General features: G+C 44.0%; 1 protein-coding gene across 3 annotated transcripts in view; it reads left to right on the top strand.

The window, feature by feature from the left end:
* Positions 1-512: 512 nt before the first annotated feature.
* LOC306814143 (phospholipid-transporting ATPase ID-like) overlaps positions 513-21,846 on the top strand; it is a 73,832-nt gene continuing 52,498 nt past the window's right edge. Inside the window, exons 1-3 of one of the 3 annotated variants that reach the window (XM_079329911.1) lie at positions 513-737; positions 8,140-8,218; positions 19,788-19,846. In XM_079329911.1, coding sequence (XP_079186037.1) covers positions 8,176-8,218; positions 19,788-19,846 — 102 coding nt within the window. In that variant the 5' untranslated portion in view covers positions 513-737; positions 8,140-8,175. Of the gene's footprint in view, positions 738-940; positions 1,250-7,835; positions 7,951-8,139; positions 8,219-19,787; positions 19,847-21,846 lie in introns of those variants that run through there. The other 2 variants (XM_079329910.1, XM_079329912.1) reach the window with 2 other exon arrangements.

The raw sequence follows: 21,846 nt of genomic DNA, 5'->3' as shown, positions 1-21,846 counted from the left end.
AAGTTTCTTGTGTTGTCACAATAGATGCAGATGTTCCTGGCAGGCATTACTGTGAACATGGCTATGTAAAGAATATGATGCTTTAAAAATAATTGCAATTCACAGGTATAGGGAAGCTAGAAGTGGATCAAAGTTGTAGTTGCCCCAGTTTTGGTCTGGGGATTAGAGCAGCTGGCAGGTGAAATGCCACGGAACTACCATATAGGATGGCACTGTATTGTGAAGGGTCCCACAGTTTGGGGAAAAAAAGTGAATGTTTTATTTGTTGAAGATGGGAAGCTGGGGTGGGAAGGCTGGAAGGCTCACGAGCTGCTGGGGGGCTCTGGTGAGGAGGGTCCCCGTGGCCACAGTGCAGTCAGGCAGGTGTCCCAGAGAGCAAGGGAAGGTCAGGCTCTCGGGATGAGCAAGCGATTCGGCGCCGAAGCAATCCTCTGGCTGGCTGGAGGAAGCTCTGTGGTTGAGTTATGCAATTGTGCTCTATGAGGCTTTTCTCTGCAGAGTTTTTGCTACTGACAACTTTGGAAAGTGGGTGAGGTGGAGCCTTGGGATCGGCTTGTAGGACCGTGTCTCTGAGTTTAAGGAGTCCTGACCAACTCCAGTGTTACGGGCACAAGAGAGAGGGGCTGCTGCTGAGAAATGGATCCCTTCCCAAGCTCATCCTTTTTGAAGGCAATTTGATATGTTGGACTCTTTTTCCCGATTGCTTTCTTTCTGAAAGCTTCCGCGTCGGGCAGGAGGTAGGTAAAGCGAGCAGCTGTTACCTCTGGAGTTGGTTGGGGTTCCCCAAGCCTAGGTGCTGTGCTCTTCTTCTTTACTCTTTCACAGTTTGTAGCACTGAAGCATTTTATTTTTAAGGGAGCTACTACACTCTCCTTCTCTACAGGAAACAGAATATAAAAAAAGAAAAGGAGAGGAAAAAAAAAAAAAAAACCCACAGAATTTGGCAAGAAGCCAAGCCCAGCGACTGAAGTAAGAAGTAGGGAACTTGGAGTAAGCGTAGCTGCCGGGACAGTGTATGTCAGAGCGAGTCAGCGGCGGGTTTTAAGGGTGCCGGAGAGGACAGGCGATGCCCATCTCGGAGCGCAGATAAGGTTTGCGTCCTTGGGTGAATGTCCCGGCGCTGCGGCTGCGAGCGAAGCTGCCGGTCCTGGGAGGGGATAAAGCTGCGTGTAAATGAGAAGAGAGGAGTGTACCGGAGTGCTATGGAGGGCAGCAACTTTGTTGCTGTGACTTTTACAAGCCTTCAAGGGTAAGATTTAATGCTTTCCTTCCGCCCTCTTGTTTTTCCTGACAGTTTGGGGGTGGTGGGGGGGCAGAAACTTGTGGGTTTTTTTTTTCATACCCAAGAGTTTTGCGAAGCTTAATCAAAGCGCTCGGGGTTGATCTTTTTCCTCCGGGCGAGCTGGGAGACGTCTGGGTGGAGTGAGCTGAGCTGTGCATGATTCCGAGCAGCAGGAGCAGCAGCAGCCGCTCGGGAAGCTGCTATTGTTTGTTTCAGAGGGATCAGACCGCGGTTCTCTTTGGGAACCCGCTCCGCCACAGCTGTTGATTCGTAACCTGAGCGTCGCCGCAACTAACTCACCCAGCGGAGCTGAATGCAGCTTTTTGACTGCCGTCCTGGTGTCAGTTTAAAGAGAGTTTTAATGAAGACAGATGGAGGATGTTGGATCATTACTTTAAGACGTGGCAGATAACAGACTGAGCCTGTTTCCCAGCAATTACAGCTAATTGCATTGGCACATTGGAGTGTAGGGGTGGGAACGCAGAGTTTCATGGGTTTCTGTATATATAGATTGGAACAGCACCAGAAAATAGCTGTAGGGCTGGCTCACCTCATCCAGGATACCTCTTCACGTATGGAAAAAGCAGGGAGGCTTCAGGGACACTTTGGTACTCTGCACCTGAGTCGGTAGGTTTAAACCAGAGGCTACGCTGCTTTTGTAAACCCTGATGCCACGAGTGACCACTTACAGCACCTTAAACTTGTTCCAGGTTTTAACTCTGGCAAATCTGATTTCAGTCCTGAGAAAGAGTAGTTTCTGGATTCAAAACACACGTTTTGGTTGTCAACCATGCAGCTCTCTTTCTGTGTTTGCAAAGCAGGGAGTGGTACAACACATGCTATTCCCTGTTTTGCTCTTGAGGTATTTAAACACAAGAGGATGTAAGGAGGGGTGGAGAAATGCAAATAGTGATGTATTTCAGTGCTGAAAGAGTATTATTACTAGTTACTTTATTGGCTGAAATTTTTGCATCTGCTTTTGGTAGAGAAAAGCAAATGCATTGTTCTCTTTGGAACCGAATTTTGACAAATTTGACTGAAACAGTTAGTACATCTGAAGTTCAAGAGAGCCCCTTGGCAAACACACCTTTGTGTGGCACATGGCAAGGTCAGTTTGTGCCAGGTGTGCCAGGCCTTTACACTGATCTTACCAGAGCCTTGGCAAACACTGCACTGTGCTGTCCTTCTGCAATACCTGAGTGAATGTGACTGTCCAGCTCCAGCACATGACATGTGGCAACAAAGGCATGGATAAAACAGGGAGGCTGAGGACCTGGTGTATTTTAAATCCTTAGTGTTTTCTCAGATGTTCCTCTAAATCCAGTGTAAAGTGATACATGTTCAAAATTTAGGAACTGAATCTTGTATTTGACATCATTACTCCACCGAGAGCAATGAGCATTGAAAACAAGTTTTGAACCTTTTTTGTCATGATTATCATTGTTTGGGACATATTTTCTCATATGTTGAGTTATTGGTTGGATATTTAGTAATTTAGCCTGGAAAATAGCAGAATTCTAAAATTAGTGAGTATTCATGATCATTACATCATCTAAACACATATTTTAAAAAAATCCCCAAACTTTGGTGCATAAAACTGTTCTGACCTGGAAAGGTGAGTAGAGGCATGATATGCCTTCTGAATTTGTACCTGCAGAGGGTTGTTTAAACTCTTTTGTGTGTATACATACCACAGGATATTTGGTGGCAAAACTGACTGGAGAAATCTTGTTCTTCTGCCTAATTCCCCTCATTTCTGTGTTCTTTCTTCTTGTACTACAGCACAATTCACTGCTCCCACAGATTTGATATGATCACTGCCTGGGCAGGAATTTCAGTCTGTAGTGAACTACACCCCATGATCTGGATTAAAATAACCCTTCCAAAAATGATTGTATTTAGCATGGATCATTTAACAGAGTCTGGGAATGAAGTGATAGGAGCAGAGGCACCAAGTATATTCTAATTCATATTTATCATTGAATCTGATGTATCATATAGCTTTGCTGAGAGAAACAGGGCCAAGAAATGAGACATGTTTTCCATTCACAACATCTGCTCTATATTCATCCAGGTTGTGCCATGTCTTTTCTCATTTTGCCATTCAAGGTTGTGGTGGTGGGAAATGCCTCCCTCCTCCTCCAGTTTCCAGTACATCCCTCAGTGAACCTTTGCAAACTCCACATGTTGTAACTCATTGCAACTTATCCCTCATGCCAGAGGAGCTTTGCAGTTGTGTTCTCAAGCCAAATCATTGAATTGTGGGATTATTTGGGTTGGAAGGGACCTTAAATATCACCATGTTCCAACTCCCCTGCCATGGGCTGGGTTGCTCAGAGCCTCATCCAGCCTGGCCTGGAGCATTTCCAGGGATGGGGCACCCACAGCTTCTCCAGGCAGCCTGTGCCAGTGTCTCACCATCCTCAGAGTAAAGAATTTCTTCCTAATAGCTAAACTCTCTTTCAGTTTGAAGCCATTCACCCTTATCCTGGCATTACATGCCTTGTTAAAAGTATCTCTCAAGCTCTCTTGTAGTCTAAGTACTGAAATTAGCCCTAAGATCTCACCAAAGCCTTCCCTTCTCCAGGCTGAACAACCCCCACTCTCTCAGCCTGCCTCCACAGCAGAGATGCTCCATCCCTCTGATAATTTTCAGTGCCTTCCTCTGTGCTCTCTCCAGCAGGTCCCTGTCCCTCCTGTGCAGGGACCCCAGCTCTGGTGCAGTGCTCCAGGTGGTCTCAGCAGAGCAGAGCAGAGGGGCAGAATCCCCTCCCTGCCCTGCTGCCCACGGGGCTCTGGATGCAGCCCAGGACACGTTTGGCTCTCTGGGCTGTCAGTGCTATGTCCAGCCCATGTTGAACTTCTCATTCACCAGCTCCCTCAAGCCTCTCTCCTCTGGTCTGCTTTGAAACCATTCTCTTTGGGATTGCCTTGACCCACCTTTCTTCTGTCTCTAAAATAAGGCAGAATGTGGTTTGTTAGAAAACATCACTTCTCTATTCAAAACCTGTCAAAGCAGCTTCTCACTGCAGATAATAAAATACCCAGAGCCCTTGATCAAACTGTCAGTAGCCATAAAGAAGGTGGATTTTCTTTGCAGATGTGTAAGCAACAGAGAGACAGTTCATGGAGCCCTACAGGTACAAAAGTGTTCTGTGGTGAGAGAGGATAATTTATTTGTAGTTTATACCTCCAATTCCCTGTAAGGGAAGAATTGGAAATTTGAATTTTAAATAATTTCTGATATAGGTTCTGAAAACATGGGGAAGCAACATGTGTCCTGTTAAGCTGAGAGATTGGACCTGCATGAGTTCTCAAATACTCTGAGCCCCAGTTGATTATTGAACAGTGCAGAGTGCCTGGGGTAAAAAGAAATGAAAAAAATCCAAAAATAATCAAGTAGAAAATGGAACAGCAACAACAAAAAGTCCAGAAGGGCTGATACAGACTGTGGAAAGCAACTAGAGGAGACTGAAGCATGCCTCACTTTGCCTGAACATAGCTGGTGCCAGGGAAAATTAACACAAACAGGAAATTGCCTTTTTTTATGACTATAGAATGTGTTTTGTGTGTTTATGGGTTTTTAATTAATTCAGGAAAGGAGGCTATGAAATTGTCCAAAATTTGAGAAGTACTCAATGCCACACAGCAAATGAAATATGAGATAACTTTTATCCCCCTGATAACTTTTTTCCCTGGACGCATAAAGAGAAATTAAAACTGTAATTAAAAATAGATGTGAGTGATAGGAGGCTGATGACCCATCATTGCAAGTTTGGAAGAGAAACTGAATCTCAGATTTGAAAAAATATGAAAACAAAGAAAATGAAAGAGAGGCATGAATTTTGATTACACGTGAAATCTGTGGGGGGAAAAAATACCCTGAGGGAGGTTGTTGATAAATACAGGTGCAAAGATGTTGGATGATGCAGGTAGAATTGAGAGTCTAAAATAACCCAAGGAAAAAGACCTGGGGCTGAAATGCAGGAAGAGCCAAGGTCAGCCAAGAGAGCACATCTGTCTGCACAAGCTGTGATAGGTGAGACAAAGAGGAGCAGTACCTGCTGCTCCACCAAAGGGGACAACTCCACCATTACTTGCTCGAGTTTCTTTTCATACTGGCAGCTGATGGTCAGTGAACTCCCAGCCTGAAAACAGACACCTGAGAGTGTGGCAGTGTGCTGTCACAGAGGGGGTGTGAGCTGGCAGCTTTGCACAGAAACCATAGTCCTCGTGTGAGATTGGCTTTCCTCTGTAAAGAAGGATGGGGATTAGATGTGTGAGTCAATAACAAAGCAGTAAAGGAAGATATTTGCAATATTATGAAAATAAAGGGTACACCTAAATGCAATAGGGGTGTGTCTAGCCCTTAATGCCATCATCTGTGTGCCCATTGAATACTGACACATTTTCAAATTGCATTGTGGTTTGGGCAAGTCAGGAACTGAGTTTTGCCTAGAGGATCAGGTCATCTTGGGAAGGATTCATACATGACTCCTGAGATTTAACTAAGTGAGCAGGTATGCCAAGTCTGTGTGGTGGAAATGATGTGCTGGAGAGGTAATTGGAACAAATGGATGTGGCAAAGTTATCTCCCGCTTCTGCCCTAAAAGGTGAAGATTTGTGGGAATTGAAAGCCAATAAAGGTATTTGTGCAGGCCATGATGGTAACTTAAATTTACTGCTGAGTGAAGACGTTGAGTGCATGCAATCCTGATTTAATGCACTGAGAAGTTGTGGGAACTACATGCTTTCCATATCAAAACACTGTATTGTTTCAGTCTTCTTGTCATGCTGCATTCCCACCAGAAACCAGGGTTCAAAGAACCACAGTAATTAACAAAAGCAGCGTGTCAGAGCTGAAGGAAGTTTCGGGTTTTTGTTTGGAAGATGTGAAAGTCTATTGTTTGTTTCATGTTATTACTGTGGAGAGAAAGCTTATAACCACCTTCTCTTCTCCGCTCCCCCAAAAATATAAACATCCTTTTTTCACCCTCTGATGAAATTATATGCCTTGTCAATTGAGTACACAGCTGGGAGAGGTTTGGTAGCTGGGGATTGTTTTTCTAAATTGTTTGGAAAATACATGAAGATCCAGGGTTTGTATGGGTCATGTAATCACCTATATGATGATTATGACCAGTTAACCTTTTGAATCATTGTGCTTAGAGTGAGGAGTGCCATTTGGTTTTCTAAAATGGTTTGCAAATATAACAATATCCAGAGTTCATATGGATTATGTAATCATCAATATTTTCATTACAACCAGTCAACCTTTTGCATCCTCATGCTGCCAGCATTACCAGATTAGTGATTATCAGATCTGTGGCTCCTGGTTCTTTAGGAAATCTGAGGTCTTTACTTCTATGTGTGTGGGGAGTGTGTCTCACTCTTCTCACCATCTTATGGGAAGTTCTCTGTCCTAGTTAGTAAGGTTTTGTAAGACATAATAATAATTCTAAAATGTGGAAGAAATACGTTGAAAGTGATAGACTGAGGTCAGGGATGGAAAGTGAGTTTGGTCAGCAGGGTCAAGAAAGCGTACATTGCGTATTTTAACTTCAAGTGGTTTGGCTTCATGGGCACAGAAGTTCTGGGGGGAGGTGGTACCAAAGCATTTGTTATGATGAACAGAAACAATTGGATGAGTGAATAGAGAAAGGACATCTTCCAAGTAGAGTGGGCACAGAGAGGTTTCCAAACCCCTCACTGAATTCAGATTCATGCAACTGCAGCTGCTAAATATAGCTTTACTGGAGCATCTAGACCAGAAGTTTGACATAAGCCAGGATTGTAGAGTTTTCCTTAAAGGCTACCTTTACTTTCTGCAAAGACATGAAGCCCAGGCTTACTCTGGTGGTGTTGTATCAGGCTTGCATTTGGGCAGTGGCATAGGCTGTGTTCGCCTGTGCATTTCCAAAACATGACATACTTGTTATTCCTGTCTCCTTAGACACCCTTGCTCTGCACAGATAACATAGGATAAAGTGCAAAAACTACATTCTGTCACCTAGAAAACTTGTTCTAGACTGTGACACTCTCAAGTGTCTCAGCTTGCCTCACTGACCACTTAAGCAACTGGTACCGTGCTCCTGTTGGTTCAGGCTCCTGGTCACAGAGCAATGCCAATTTTCTCATGTTCACAGATCCTCTAGGTTGTCAGCACCAACATCACCTTCAAATCCTTTAAATAAACTTGTCTGATTATTGGGACACTGAAAATTTCACTACCAGCCAGTTTTGACCTGGTTGTTTTTTTAATGCTCAACTCCTCTGCCTGTCAGGATATATTCAGGGCTTTAAATGCATTTCTGGTGCCTGGTCTTAGCATCTGGGCCAGGTAGTTTAGAGCCAGTGGGGGAGAAATTTTATTCTAGTCTGCCCCAAACATGCAGGATGACCAGCAGTGGACAACAGTGTGAGCCAGCACGTGTTGAGCAGAGGCGGATTTACAGGAAACCAGTGCTTCCCTCTGCTTCCTCCTCTTCAAGGAGGCTGGTCTTGCTCTGGGTAGACACGCAGTTCCTCTGTACCTTAAGTACAAGCTCTGGGTGTGTATTTCTCATTTTCATATAGCTCCAAGATAGAGGGAATGTCCTCTTCAGTCTCTCCTCCACTGGCCCCTCCTTTGTGCCATGTCAGGAGATGAATTGATCAGCATGTCCAAGGTAAGGTAGCCCACTGATGCAGTGCAGCCTGAAAACCTGGGACTGGTTTGTATTGTAATGCTTTCTAGATGTTAAACTGTGGCTGTTGGCCACAGTGTTTAGGAATTTGTTTCCCCCATTTATTTGGCATAGAATTATATGTGTGTGCTGCTGTATGTGTTGTGAATTGCCTTCTCTTTTCTCTTGCAGAAGTTCCATGGAGTTGGACTAAAATAAAGTTTTGGGATGTCTCTATTTGGATTAAAATTTGGAAAAAAGAAATTGAAAGGTGAGTGTGGTCTGGTAATGCCATTGTCTTGTGAGTAAAAGAATGTAAATACAGCACACGGGGAAATCACTGAGCTCCTATTTGGGAGCATGTCTGGCCCAGAGCAGATGGGGGAAGATACACTTTCTTTCCTTTTCCTGCATTTCATACTGCTTTGGAAGAGTGCTGTGGACTGGGAGTGGGGGCACATTTGCAACAGGACCAGCTGCAGAATTTGTGCATTGTCCTGACACATGACTGCCTTGGGGAAGTTGGGTTTTGGTGGTTTTTTTTAAATACAGGAATCCTTTGCGGGTGTGGGTGGATGAGCAATGCACAGTGCAAAGGTCTGGTGCAGTTTTTTGGATGATGAAATGTACTGGTCCATCTCAAATTCTGTGTTCAGTTTTGAGCCCTTCACAAGAAAGACTTGGAGGTGCTGGAGCATGTCCAGAGAAGGGAGAAGAAGCTGGAGCATAAGTCTTATAAAGAGCAGCTGAGGGAGCTGGGAGGTGTCTAAACTGGAGAAAAGGAGGCTCAGGGAAGACTTTATTGTTTTCTAAAACTACCTGAAAGGAAGCTGTAGTTAGCCAGGGGTCACTCTCTTCTCCCAGGTAACAAGAAACAGGACAAGAAGAAATGGCCTCGATATACCAGGGGAACTTCAGATTGGATATTACAAAAAATTTCTTCACAGGAAGGGTTGTCAAGCATTAGAACAGGCTGCCCATGGTGGAGTCACCATCTCTGGAAGTGTGTAACAGATGTGTAGATATGGTATTTCAGGTTTAGTGATGGAGTTGACTGGGTAAAGAGCTGGATTTGCTGAATTTGGAGGTATTTTCCAATCTAAACAATTATATAATTCTGTTTTATGATGGCAATGACCTAGATATTCACCCCAATCAGAAACAGGAAGAGTAAATTAGAGACATGAGAGCACTCGTGTGTGCACCCTGAGAGACCCAAGGTGCAGTGTCTGGTTGGGGATCCAAGCCTGCAGACATGGTGAAGAGGGAAAGTTTCCAGCCTTTCCTTCCAGGGTATCCCTCTCTGTACTTCATGCATGTGGAATTACTGCCCTACTTGTATTTTGACAACCTCTCTGAGCTCAGAGGACTGAACAGCTTTTTCCCAGGGGTTTATTTTTGCAATTGTGCTGCTATTTCCCCTTCCTGGACCAGGGCAGACTGCAAGCCCTGGTGTTAAGACAGGGGCATCCGTTTGCCTCTCAGACAGTCCCAGGAGAAGAGGTTGTGATTGCTCCCAGGGAAGGATCTCTGCCAGACCCAGATCTTTCTTACCCCATCTTGGCTTTGCAGATGAGACAGCACAGATTCATCTGTGAGCCACCGTCCAGCCAGGGCACTCCCACTTGTACAGCAGTGGCTGTTCAGATTATCAAAAATATTTGTTGCTATATTAGGAAAGTGTTGTGTTTTGCCTGGACTGGAGTCGGGGTTGTAGCAGGGAAGGGTTCAGCCCACCCACCCTCAACCAAGTATTCGAGAAACTTCAATCTTCCTAGATATAAACCCTATATTTTCTTGGGAAGAATAATTTCACATCTTAACATCAGTTCAAAACCAATGAAGGCAAACTGGAAAAAGTTCAGAGGCTAAAGGAAGCAGAGGTGATCAGGGAATGAGGAGCTTCCATAACAGGAAGCCGAATAGTGTTTTCTCCTCCTCTTGTGTTTTTAATTATTTTGCCTTGCAGCTCCAAAGCTATGATTGTTCCTTGCAAACATTTAACTAGGCATAAATGCCAGTGTTGAAGTGCTATTTTAATCCAAGAGTTTGTAAATCTTTGTGTTTGTAGAAGTCCAAAGGATTGTGCTGCCTGAGAGCAGGCAAGGCCCTCCCACAGGGAGCATCACATGTGCTCATCTTGGAGAGGCAGTACTGCTTATGGAAAGACCAAATTTCTGTTCCAAAAACAAAGCTGGATGATGTTTAACCTTGCTGAAGAGCCATGGTCATGATATGACTTTTATTGGAAGGAATGGATTACCTCAGGCATCAGCTGCTGGACCTGGGATCAGGATTGCTCTCATGAGATCCAGAATTTCTCCCCAGCAAGGCATGGTTTCCACATGAGCTGAGGTGCAGGTGAAATATGATAGGCGTAGTTTAAGAGGACAGGTTACATGGTCTTAAGTTTCTTGGAGATAAGGGTCGGCTTTTTATAGTCTCAAGTTCTTTATAGAAGTTATCAGGAGAGTAACTAAAACACAGCTCATGTTGACACACAGAGATGCTCAGAGGAAACCAGTTGCTGGATAATGTTGGTGAAGCTGTTCCAGCTGAAGCAGAGGAAAAAAACCTCTTAGACAAGCAGCAGAGGTGTTTCTATGGAAAAGGTGGCTGAGATCTTTTACACTGAGGTTTAACCTGCTGGAACAGAGAGGAAGGAGGGCACTCTGGTTCGGCTGTGTGGAAGGTTGGCTGATAATTGTGGAATATCTCTATTCACTGGATTCTTCCCACAGCAGTTGAGTTCAGCACTGGAGTTATCGAGGACAGGGATAGGCAGGTACAGTTCTCCAAAAAGAAAAGGGAATAGAGAGCAGGGAGAATTCATCCACACAGGTGGAAGAGCAGTCATTGCTTTTCATCTCCATAAGCCCAGTGTCAGGGCACTGTGAGAGGAGGAAGAAGGTTATAAATTCAGCTTTTGGAAAGCTCCACTGGGTTTTTCTTCTTGCTGCTCACCAAGGCAGCTGGGCTTGGAGCAGTCAGGCTCTGGGCAGAGCTTGGCAGCTCCTGAAGAAGGCAGCCCATGACTGGCAGGATGGGACATGGAGCTCAGCTGCCTCCTGGGATCCCCACTCTGGTCCCATAGGAAATGTCTCACCACAATAGACATTGAGTATGAAAAATGTATTTATTTTTACATAATTTCCCATGAGGGAGATAACTGTGAACTGAAAAACTTCTCAAAGTTAGTTTCAGAGCTGTATTTATTTTTATGATTTTTTGCATCACTTCCTATCACTGTGCATTGCTGTTATTAACAACATGTGCAATTGTGTTAAGCTGTGGTATTTACCAGCATGTCTAGGAGATACTGTTGTCTAGTAAAGGAAATTATATGTGCCAGCCAGTCACTGTCAGACTAGTTTTCAAAATAAAAACAAAAGACTGTTTCAGCTGCTTTTTTTGGCATGCTAATATGAGTCAAAATATTGTGAACTAATACCAGAAATAAAACCAGGTCATAGAGTGATATAAAATTTTAAACCAGTTGGGGTGGGGGAGGGGAAATTAGTTCTTCAAAATAAAGAAAAGAAAATTTCTACTGCTAATATATTTTTAAAAAGTATATTTCATTCTGAAGTGTCTGAAGTGTAGACTGAAACAATTATGAAAATATGTAGATGTTTCTTGAGAATTAATTTGTTGCCAGGCATTTTTGAGACATGATGAGCCCTCACCTCTGCCCAGAGCCAGGGCAGGTGCTGAGACATTGCCAGGAGTAGGAAAGGAAGGGAAACCAGGACTGGTGTTATTGCAGGAGATGGGAAGAGAGATGAGTCACCCTATGTCCCTTCCTAGAAAAACCTAAATAGGAATATAAATAGGTTTAAGGTTATCCAACACTTCTTCCACCTGTGTCCCAAGAGTGCTATTTGACCACAAGTGTTGCACATCCTGGGCAAATCTGGGGCAACTTTTTTGAGCTGTCTTTTCTTCTTTTCTTTTTTCTTATGGTGATAATATAAAATGCTGCTTTTAGAAAAGGGCAGAATGTAGCACTGAACTTCATGTTGATATTAAAAATTTACTAGACTTGAGGTAAAAATATTTCCAGTTCACCCTCAGGGTTTTTTATTTCAGACCTTTAATCTGCTGTATGAATGTGGAGAAGGTCAGTACATCACCATAGTGGGCCTTCTGTTAGTGATTCCAGTAGCAAAATAATTTGGCTTTCTATACCAGGGCTATATGAAATGTTTTACCTGTGTGAGAAATTCCACTGTGTATGGTGTTTGTTTGATGATTAGCACGAGGCTGAGCTCAATACCAATCACCAAAGACACAGTCCATGACCACAAAAATGTATTTATTGCATTTTATCTCTTCAGGAGGAGTGAGGTTTCTTGTTTTTTTGAGACAGAAAGACATAATAAATATATTTATTTAATAATGGAGGGACAGGAGGGATGAAAGAAAACTAAACCCATTGATGATGGTGCCCCTGTAAGGTCATGATGCATGCTTTTCCTTAATTAAATGCCTCACTCTCAGCACAGTCTGCTCCTTTTCTGAGATGAAAATGCATGTTATTGCCAGCATAAATCCTCTCCAGCCAGGGAAACCAGAGAGTCTCCACAGAAGAGGGAGCACCTGCACATTAAAAATGTGTGGATTTGTAGCATGGAGCCCAGGAGAGCCCCTCTTATGAGTCAGTAAAAAACCACATTTGTGTGCCAGGCAGCTGAACATGCTCCTGCTCCGAGCTGGGCTTGTCTCTGACCTCCCTCTCCTGTCTCCATCCCACTGGTTTCTCACTGTGCTGCCCCAGCCACAGGGCTGAGCCCTGCCAGGCTCAGGGCAGGGATGGGCTTTGGTTTCGTGCTGCAGAGCAGCAGGAGCACAGCCCTGCTCAGGTTACAGCATGAGGGTGACACTCGGTAATGGGGGGCTGACAGACATCCCAGACTGACTGTGAAACACAGATATTTAACCACTGTAACCCTCAGACCTGTCATACAGCTCTTTGCTTTACCCATGCATCCTCTGAGCCACGTGGGATGATAACCCTTTGCATAAAGATTCCTGGGTTTGCTTGTGGGTGAAGTTCATTTCCTGCAGCTCTGATCCCAGAAAGGCACTGCTGTGTTATGAATGTGAAATTCTGTGGTATCGCTGCTGTAAGAAATAATCCCATTCTCTTTACCCCAGTGACAGGGACTCTAGCCAGATACAGCACTTGCAAATCAAGACACTTGTTGCATGGTTCTTTCACCCCAAATGATTGCAAATAGTGGGGCAAATATTGCTTTAAGGTGCAAGGAGATTTTAACTACTGGTTTGTATAATAACCTCCTAGGAGAAAAATATTTTGGTTGCCCAACATAGTATATGATTGCTTGCCCTCTGCCATGGAGTGTCCTTTCATGGAGACTGTAATTCTCAGGTTTTTTTGATGAGAGGATAGAGGTACTGACTCACCATGGCAATTTTGAGTCGCTTGTGCATGAAGAGGAGCAGCCCAGTAAAGACCAAAAAACAGGGCCAGGATTTGTCTGCCAGAATTTGTCAGAGAGGGCTGATGTTGGGTGTGAGGTGGCCATAGTCGAGAGCTGATACCAAAAGCTGAGCCACAGTGATCATAAGGTGCCCAAAAATAGGGACAACAAAAGTTAGGAGAGAGTAGGGACAAGGAGGGGAGGTAGCAGGAGACACTTCATGAGGTGTGTGAGTAGAGGGGGTTTTCTGGGACTGCTTATAGCCTGTTGCAGAAAAGACCTGAATTAGAGTCCCAGTAGGGTCAGAACAATGTTCTGATCCCTTGGAACCAGAACAATGTGTTACAGCTTTCACAACTCTGTAAGGACAATAGCTTTGCTAAGAACCACTCTGTAAGGGAAGCTGGGGAGATGAGTCCAGCTCCTGGATACCACACTTTGTAGCTGAGCCAGGGCAGAGTTTTTGCTCTTGAGGTCACTTGTTTAAGGGGTGGAGGAGAGATTATTATTTTTACAGAGTTTATGCTGTCTCTGTTCTGTTGTCAGGGTTAGTTACACAGGCACTCCCCTAATTGGGCTGTGTTCATTTCGTGCATGAAGTATCAGTGCCTAGTTTGTATTGGACTTGGCAAACCCAGGCAGATCTTAACCTCCTATTTCTTGGAGCCGCAAGACCCAATATCTACAAAACTTTTCCAATACTCCATTGAAAACACTTCTCTTGGCATATGTTCCTTAGCATAAACCAGAAACAAATTTCCAGGCTGTCTGACCAGATCTTGAATCTAACCTTTTGCAGGACTTTTCCATGCAGCAGTCTAAAGTAAAAAGGCTGGTGGGCCGGCCAGTTACATTTATAGCTGATTTTTTGGCATGGGTTTAATTTTATTAAATACAGATGTTATTCTGAGGTTTAGCTTCTAAAACTGTCTGCCTGAGAAAACAGGCACTTTCCCAGTGACTTGGTCTCAGTGGTTAGACCAAGAACTGGGCAGTATGCCATATTTATGTACGCTGAGTTTCCACTGATGAATAATTTAAAATAGTTTTCAGTGGCAGTGAAATGATAACTTGGAGCACAAATACCATTCCTTCTTTCCAGTGAATGCAATTTGCAGAAGCAGAACATTTGATTTACTTAGAGATATATTAAAAAGTTTCAAGAAATGAAAAACTTCTCATCTGATATCTGTAAAGCTTCCCCCTCCCTTTTTCCTCATTGCTTTCAGAATCAACAGGGCATGATAAGACATGCATGCTTGGATCTACAGCCAAAAAAACCTGAGTTATGGTTTCCAGGCAAAGCTGTTGCAATGCTTGACTTTTCCTAATTTTTTGCTTATTGTGATCATCCAGGAGTCTTCATTTCTGTTCAGACTGTTCCAGAGACAGAGGAGAGTTGCATGGTCTGTGATAGTTCAGAATTGCTGGGTTAGGAGGCACAGCAATAGGACCTCACAGTCCTCAGCAGGTAAAAGCCACTGAGGCAATGCTGCCCTGTGCTTGTGGTCAGAGTGGTTCTTTGGTGTAGCCAAATGACTGGAAATTCTCCTTGCTGATGCTGTTGGATAAGGCTCTCTGGGAAATTTATTGTGTTTTGTCTTGATTTAGCCAAGGGTTATTGGCTGTTACCCACTAGGAGAAATTAAATTTTTGCCACTAGAAATTAGCCTTGTATTTTGGCCTTTAGAGACGCTGCCTCTGAGAGAGATGGATGGCTATGGCAGACAAATGCCCCATTCAGTTTTGAACCAGGTTCACAGTTACCTGGGGCCTTAAGGAAGGGTTATTAGAGAAAACCTGCCCTTAGGTGCCATATGAGAGTGCAGCTCCTTGATTCCCATTTCTTTCTGTTTCATATCCCACTACCTCATGTTTTTGTGCCATCCCAGAGTCGTTTGCTGCCATTAATGTTTCTCACATAAAAGCCATTTGGAGAGTGCATCTCTCACTGCTCTCAGTCTCCTCACCGGGGCACATACGTGTGTCAGCTTTTTCCTAAGGGCATTTGAGACTCCTGAGTTCAAATCCATGTGTCAAGTGCCTCTTCCCTGGCTGCAAAGACCCTGGGGGAAGGCTGAGAAAGGGGATGGCTTCTTGCTCCCCCCGTGTGCCCTGGGAGCACCAAAGGAGCTCAGGGCGTGTTCAGCTGTTGCCTGCAGCACTTGGATTTCCGTTTCTGCATACAAAACAGAAAGCCACTGAGGACTTCGTGTGACACTGAGGCTCTCTAAAGCTTTGTCATCTATTCCTATTTACATTAACGCCATTTATCTTCTCTGTGGCATTTCTTCCAGGACTAGACTTTGAGCCCCTGAGGAGGGGATAAGGGTAGCACTTACTGTATGGCAGGAAACAGGCAAGTGTTGGGAAGTTCTGTTTTTCACAAATAGCTTTATCTTTCATCAGCTCTGAGAATTTGGTCTCAGGAAAATTCCTGAAGGAGCACACAAGACAATAGTTGAAGCCCAGCAAGCCTCGACCTCTTAAGCTCTGCTTCTGTTTTCCTCTTTTACACCAGATAAGTGACTCTGATCTCTTGGTACATTGTTCTCCCCATTGTGAAGATAAGAAAAATTTGTCTGAGGAAAGCAGTGAAGGATTAAGTACTTTGAGGGTATTGAATGAAGCTGCTGTGGTCGATCTGAATCATTCATCTGGGGCAGATGGTAGCTGATTTCAAAATGACTGATACTGTTAGATGTGCCTGAAGAAGGAGAAAAGCACATTTGCCTGCTAACATGGCTTTACATTAGTGACTAGAGGGCTTGATGAAAATAGCCTACAGACAGACACCAAAATGATCTGAAAAAAGGGCTTCAAAATTAGGGATTCTCTGTATTTACAGCGTCACTGAAGGAAAAGGAGGAAGGCAAGTACTTCAATGCACTGAACAGTTCAGACTCTTGCTAATGCGAGAGTGAACAAACAGGAAAAACTAGATATCTTAGCACATCAATTAATAGGCGTAGCAGACACGTGCTGTGATTAACTCATGAGGCTGGAATATCGATGGAAAATAATAAAACTAACTCTGTATTGTTAGCAGAAGTTTTCATTTTGTGACTTCGTGGTCTGAAATGCAGTTTGAAGAAAGAGATGAGCAAATTGCAGATCTCTTTGTAATGCTACAAGATAATGAGCATAAGCACAGCAAGCCAAGAAGGGAAGTCTTTTGTGACGGGAAAAAAATGTCTTCTGAGAGGCAGGACATGGTGCAAATGAAGAATTCTGTCTATGCAGAAGCAGAGTTGGAGAGGAACACTGCTTACCCAGCCAGCTGAGAGTTTTGGTGCAGAGGTGGGTAATTTTTTGGACGGGAGAGGAAGTTGTTTCAGAAGTTATTCCCTCCTAAAGGGTGGGAATGGGAGGAGCTGGCTGGTCCTCTGAAAGCTGGAGGGAGTGTATACAGGGATAGTTATTAAATGATGCGATGATACTTAGGAAAAAGTGACAGTATCAAATTGTTTAACATTGACTTCAAAAAGGAAACCTCCAAAAAGTATGAAGAACTAATAGCTGAGACCTCATGGGAAGGAATTCTGGGGTGGAGGGAGAATTAGACAGGGTTGTTGTTTCCTTAAATAATTGATATTAAGGGAACATATATTATTAATTGATATTAAGGACACATATATTATTAATTGATATTAAGGGCACATGTATACGTTATCACCTTTCAGAGAAAGGCTCAGAAGGATGAGTGAAATGGTGAAATCAGAAGCTCCCCATTTGCTTCAGACAAAGGAAGGATGCCTCTAGAAGGTGCAAAACAGTTTGTTTCATCCAGCACAATGTGGCAAAGGCTCAAAGTGAGAAAAGGCTATCAAGGACATAAAGGGCAATAAAAGTTGTTCTGTAAGAGTTAGGATCCCTGGGGAAGCTCAGTGGAAAAAGCCTTAGCAAATAAAGCTGAGAAATAAGAGGGCTTTGTTGTGGTGGTTTGATTTTTTTTTTTTCTTCTTTTTTTCCCTCTAGATATCTAACATAATATTTGCCAAAGCAGAGGAGAAAGGGGTAGGTTTTGGGCTGGAATAGAGAGAGGATGGGTTGACTGGGTAAGGTAAAGCATGCCCTGGAGCAGCTCTGCCTTTGAGAGTCTGGCTCACAGGCAGGAAAGTTCAGAAGACTGTGAAGAAAGCAAGCACAGCATCTATCTTGAAGCAGGGAAAGAAGAAAAACTGAGCAATTATAGATGTATTGGCTTCACTTGAGTAAAGGTTAAAACAATACAGCAAACCACTTCAAAGTAACTAGGAGTGTGTGTGGGGAAGAGATGATTAACAGTCAGCAGTCCTGAAAAACTGCATCAAACCAAAATTAATTCTGTTTTAGTGGTAGCTGGAGGGGTATTGAAAAAGCCTCAGATAGCTGCCGTGTGTCTTGACTGTCACTTGTGGCATTTTTACAAGTAATCCAGAGATGCATGCTTGAGATAAAAGTCACAAAACAGTGAGTGTCAGATTTTTCAGGAAAAAAAAAAAAAGACATTAACAATAGATATTGATGACTGATTTGGAAACTCGAAGATTCATCAGGGGTATATCCCATCCTGAGTCTGGTATTCAATATTTACTTCTATATCCTGGCTGAGAGAATAGAGAACACACTTAGTACATCTGTGAATGGCACCACGCTGGCAGGAACTACAAGCACACTGAAAGATAGGATTGGAATTGACTAGTTGGAGAAATAGTCTGAAAGAATTTGGATGCAATCCAGCAAAGACAAATGAAAGATTTGCATTGCCTGATGAGGCATCTGGCTCTGCCAGAAAGGATCTGCCAAAATGGATCATATTCTGGGAAGCCCTCCTCTGAGTGCTGGTGGTGCATAAGGATATTACTTTAAATTACTCCTGGGTGAATTCTTATGCATGTTTGCAATGTCTGCAAGGAAAATTGCATGTCCCTTGTGCCCTGGTCAGCTTTGCTAAGGCCTCAGCTGCAAACCATGGCCCATTTTGGGCATTCATCCAGAATGGGCTGAACTAGATGGGAATTCCACTGGAGAGCACCAAGTGATGCTCCTACTCATGGATTATTGCATAAGAAGTGAGGGAAGAAGCAGGAGCAGCTTACCCTTGGGAAGGCTGGTGTAAAGCACAACAGCCTTCACTGCCTAGTGAACTTGGAATCCCAGACTCATAGAATCCTTCACAGAACAGCTTCAGGAACTACACCTCGTGCCTGAGAACATTGTCCCAATGCTTCTTGAACTCTGTCAGGCTGGTGCTGTGACTGCTTCCCTGGGGAGGAAGCACCCAGCCAGCTTCTGGGTGAAGAACCTTTTTGTGATACCAAATCTAAACTTTCCCTGACATAAGTTCAGGCCATTCCCTCTGGTCCTGTCACTAGACACCCAGAGGAGAGATCAGTGCCTGCCCTTCTGCTTCTCCTCCAAAGGAAATTGTAGACAGGGATGGGGTCTCCCCTCAGTCTACTCCTCTCCATGCTGAACAGACCAGGTGATCTCAGGTGTTCCTCATATGGCTTCCCCTCCAATCCCTTCACCATTCATATCACCCTCCTTTGGTCTCTTTCTAACAGCTTTTACACCTTTGTATACTGCAGTGCCCAGAACTGCACACAGGACTCGAGGTGAGGCTGCACCAGTGCAGAGCAGAGTGGGACAATCCCGTCCCTGTCTGTGCTCTGAATACTTGGCAAGCAGCACAAGGAACTTAGGGGAAGCAGAGGATTACCTTTGACCCTCCTGAGAGAAGACAAAATTTCTTGAACTTGAAGCAATGAGTTTTATGTTAGTTAACATATGGAAAAACTGCCCTAGGGGACGGAAACTTCAGTCCTGGAATAAGTAATTGAAGAACAGGAGTCACTGGAACTTTCTATGTCATTTTGGGCAAGAGAGGCAAGACCCAGCCTAGAGATAAAGGACAGCTTTGATGACCTTTTGATATCCTTCCAGTTATTTTTGATTTCATGAGAGCTGTGGTGATGGTGTCCCATCAGTGGGATGATGCTCAGAAATGCTCCTGTGCTGGAAGAAGGGCACCAGCTGCAGGCTGATGGCAACAGCTCCAGAAACTTCAGGGGGAAGAGAAGGAGCAGGGCAGGAAGAGTGAGCACCAGTAGTTGAGTGGGAACTCCTACCCAGAAGGTGAACAACCTGAGGAGGCAGTGGCATTGCAGTGGGTGGTGGGTAGATGAGATTTGTTATGTGATGTTAAGAGTGCCATGGTACCAGTCCACAGTGCAGCTCCACCAGTGCCACCAGCAACCCCAGGGCCCTGACCTGTGGCTGCTGGCACAGGGGTCTGATTCCCTGTGCCATTCCCTTCCAGCAACTCTGATTGCACTTCCTGATGCTTCATCCACATCTATATAGACTCTGCTTACCCTCCATCATGATTGTTGTGTTTCCTTTTCTTTGCAGAGGAAGAGAGACAACTTCAAGCAAACAACCGTGATTTCAATCTGCAGTTTGAATATGCTGTGAGTAACCAGCCTGTGTTGTTTTCGTGCAGATGTAGCCACAGATGTAGCTGCATCTGCTTCATGTCTCAAGTGTGATTTCAAAGGGGTGAACAGAACTGCATGCCAGCTTTGGCTCTGCAAACCAGGCAAACACAAGCCAGATGAACCACCAGAGGTGCATTGCTGCTGAGTCAGCCTGAAAAATGGGCATTTGGAGGAGATGTGCTTCTCGAAAAAGCATGACACAGTGACTTTGCACACTTCCAGAAAATTATTTGTGAGTCAGGGTGTTTGCAGGATCAGGCTCCAAGGCCTTTCAATAATGGAACCTGGGAGGAGTTTTCTTTGGAAATTTGTCTCCATTTAAAGTAAAACATGGAAGGAAATGTGTCAGTTCCTCAGCTTTTGCGGTGAAATCATCTGTGTCAGGAAGGTTTTGAATCTGGCCCTTGTGGCTTTCTGCCAGCTTTTCTGCCAGATTCTTAGCAGCTTACTTAGGTTCACTTTGTGCTGTGAAATCTGTGGTTCCAAAGTTGGCCTTGACACAGGCTGGCTGTGTCCCAGTTCTGCCAGGCTAATTCACCAGGGAGCCCCTTGGCCACTTGATCTCCAAAGCTTGTGGACCATTTTCTGATGCTGTGTAGAGGAGGGTTATTTCAGCCACTAGATGTGTCCTGCCTGCCTGCAGGGACATCCCCTCTGTGAGGCTGTCCTGAAGCTGCATTCTTTCAAACTGTTTGCAGCTGCCAATTAATACCAAAGTGAATTTTGTGAGTTTTTGTCCTTTGAATATCTGAATTCCAGTGGTGAAATTAATCATTCAGTTACTCGGGAGCTCCTTTAAGTCACGTTTTGGTTTAGGAATGCCACAAGTATTTTCTTGGCAAGAGCTGAAAAAACGAAGCATTTTAGAACACACTAATTTCGTGTGATGAGGACAGTCTGACTTGCCAGCAGGTTTGTCTAATGACAACATGATGGTTTTCAGTGGTCACTTTTCATCCACGAACTACATAACATTGGTTAGAGTCCCAGGGTCCAGAGCTGCTGTATCCTGAATATGAAATGCATGCAAGCATATATATGTGAAGTACTATGCAGCATGAATATATCTTATCAAGACTGGTGATTTGAGACTGGGGAAATGAACCTGATTTGCACTCAACCTGTCAGTAGTGTGCTGGGGTGGAATTGCCCACACTTATTTTTGTAATCTTCCACTGAATGACTCCTGTGTGCAGCAGTGGGACAGGACAGTAGGAGGGAGATGGGCAATTGTGTCAGGATAGAGGAAAGGAGCAACTCTTCTGGTTCCAGGCCTAATTCTGTGAAAAGTCATTCAGAAAACTCACTTTGCATGACATTGCTTCCCAGCTGATTGCTTGATTGTGCCCAAGGATTTGCAAATAGCCACAATTAACTAGACAGCTTTGAGAACACTTCAGAATTTCCATAAGTCTGTGATTAGGTGATAAAGTGAAGGCAGCCAAAAAACCAGCTCAGTACAATGTGTTAAAACTTGGCAGTTAGTTTTGGTAGTCACACCTCTCATTTTAGTGAGCTGTGGCTTATGATTTCCGGGGTCCTGTGTAGACTGAGGCTTAGGACATCCAGAAAATGGCCCAAAAAGAGACAAGCCTTGAAGTGGTGAGTGGATGGTGAGGTACTAACAGACTAGGCCATGGTGCAAGAACTGCTCTAAAGGTACAGGGCTGCATATAATTTCCTAGGCTGCTTATTTCCAATAAATCCTTGCAAAAATTCAATTTAATTACTCTACATTACTATGGTGCATGAAAAACCTAACCTTGATCACAAATTAGTTCAGATCCCATGCTGTAGATTTCTGAAGAACGTGGAAGTGAGAAAAAAGGGAGATAGTCTCTTGGCATCCTCCCATAACATATCCATGATGCTCCTGAAAGTTAGCTCTTCCAGGAAAGAGTTAAATTTGGGCACTTTCCTCCCCTTCAGATTTGTCTCATCATGTTGGGATTGCACTGCTAAACACTAGGATG

Source organism: Erithacus rubecula (genome assembly GCF_903797595.1).
Source record: "Erithacus rubecula genome assembly, chromosome: Z".
NCBI classification, from domain to species: Eukaryota; Metazoa; Chordata; class Aves; order Passeriformes; family Muscicapidae; genus Erithacus; species Erithacus rubecula.
The sequence above is the reverse complement of the archived record's forward strand: the minus strand, read 5'-3'. Positions and strand labels throughout refer to the sequence as shown.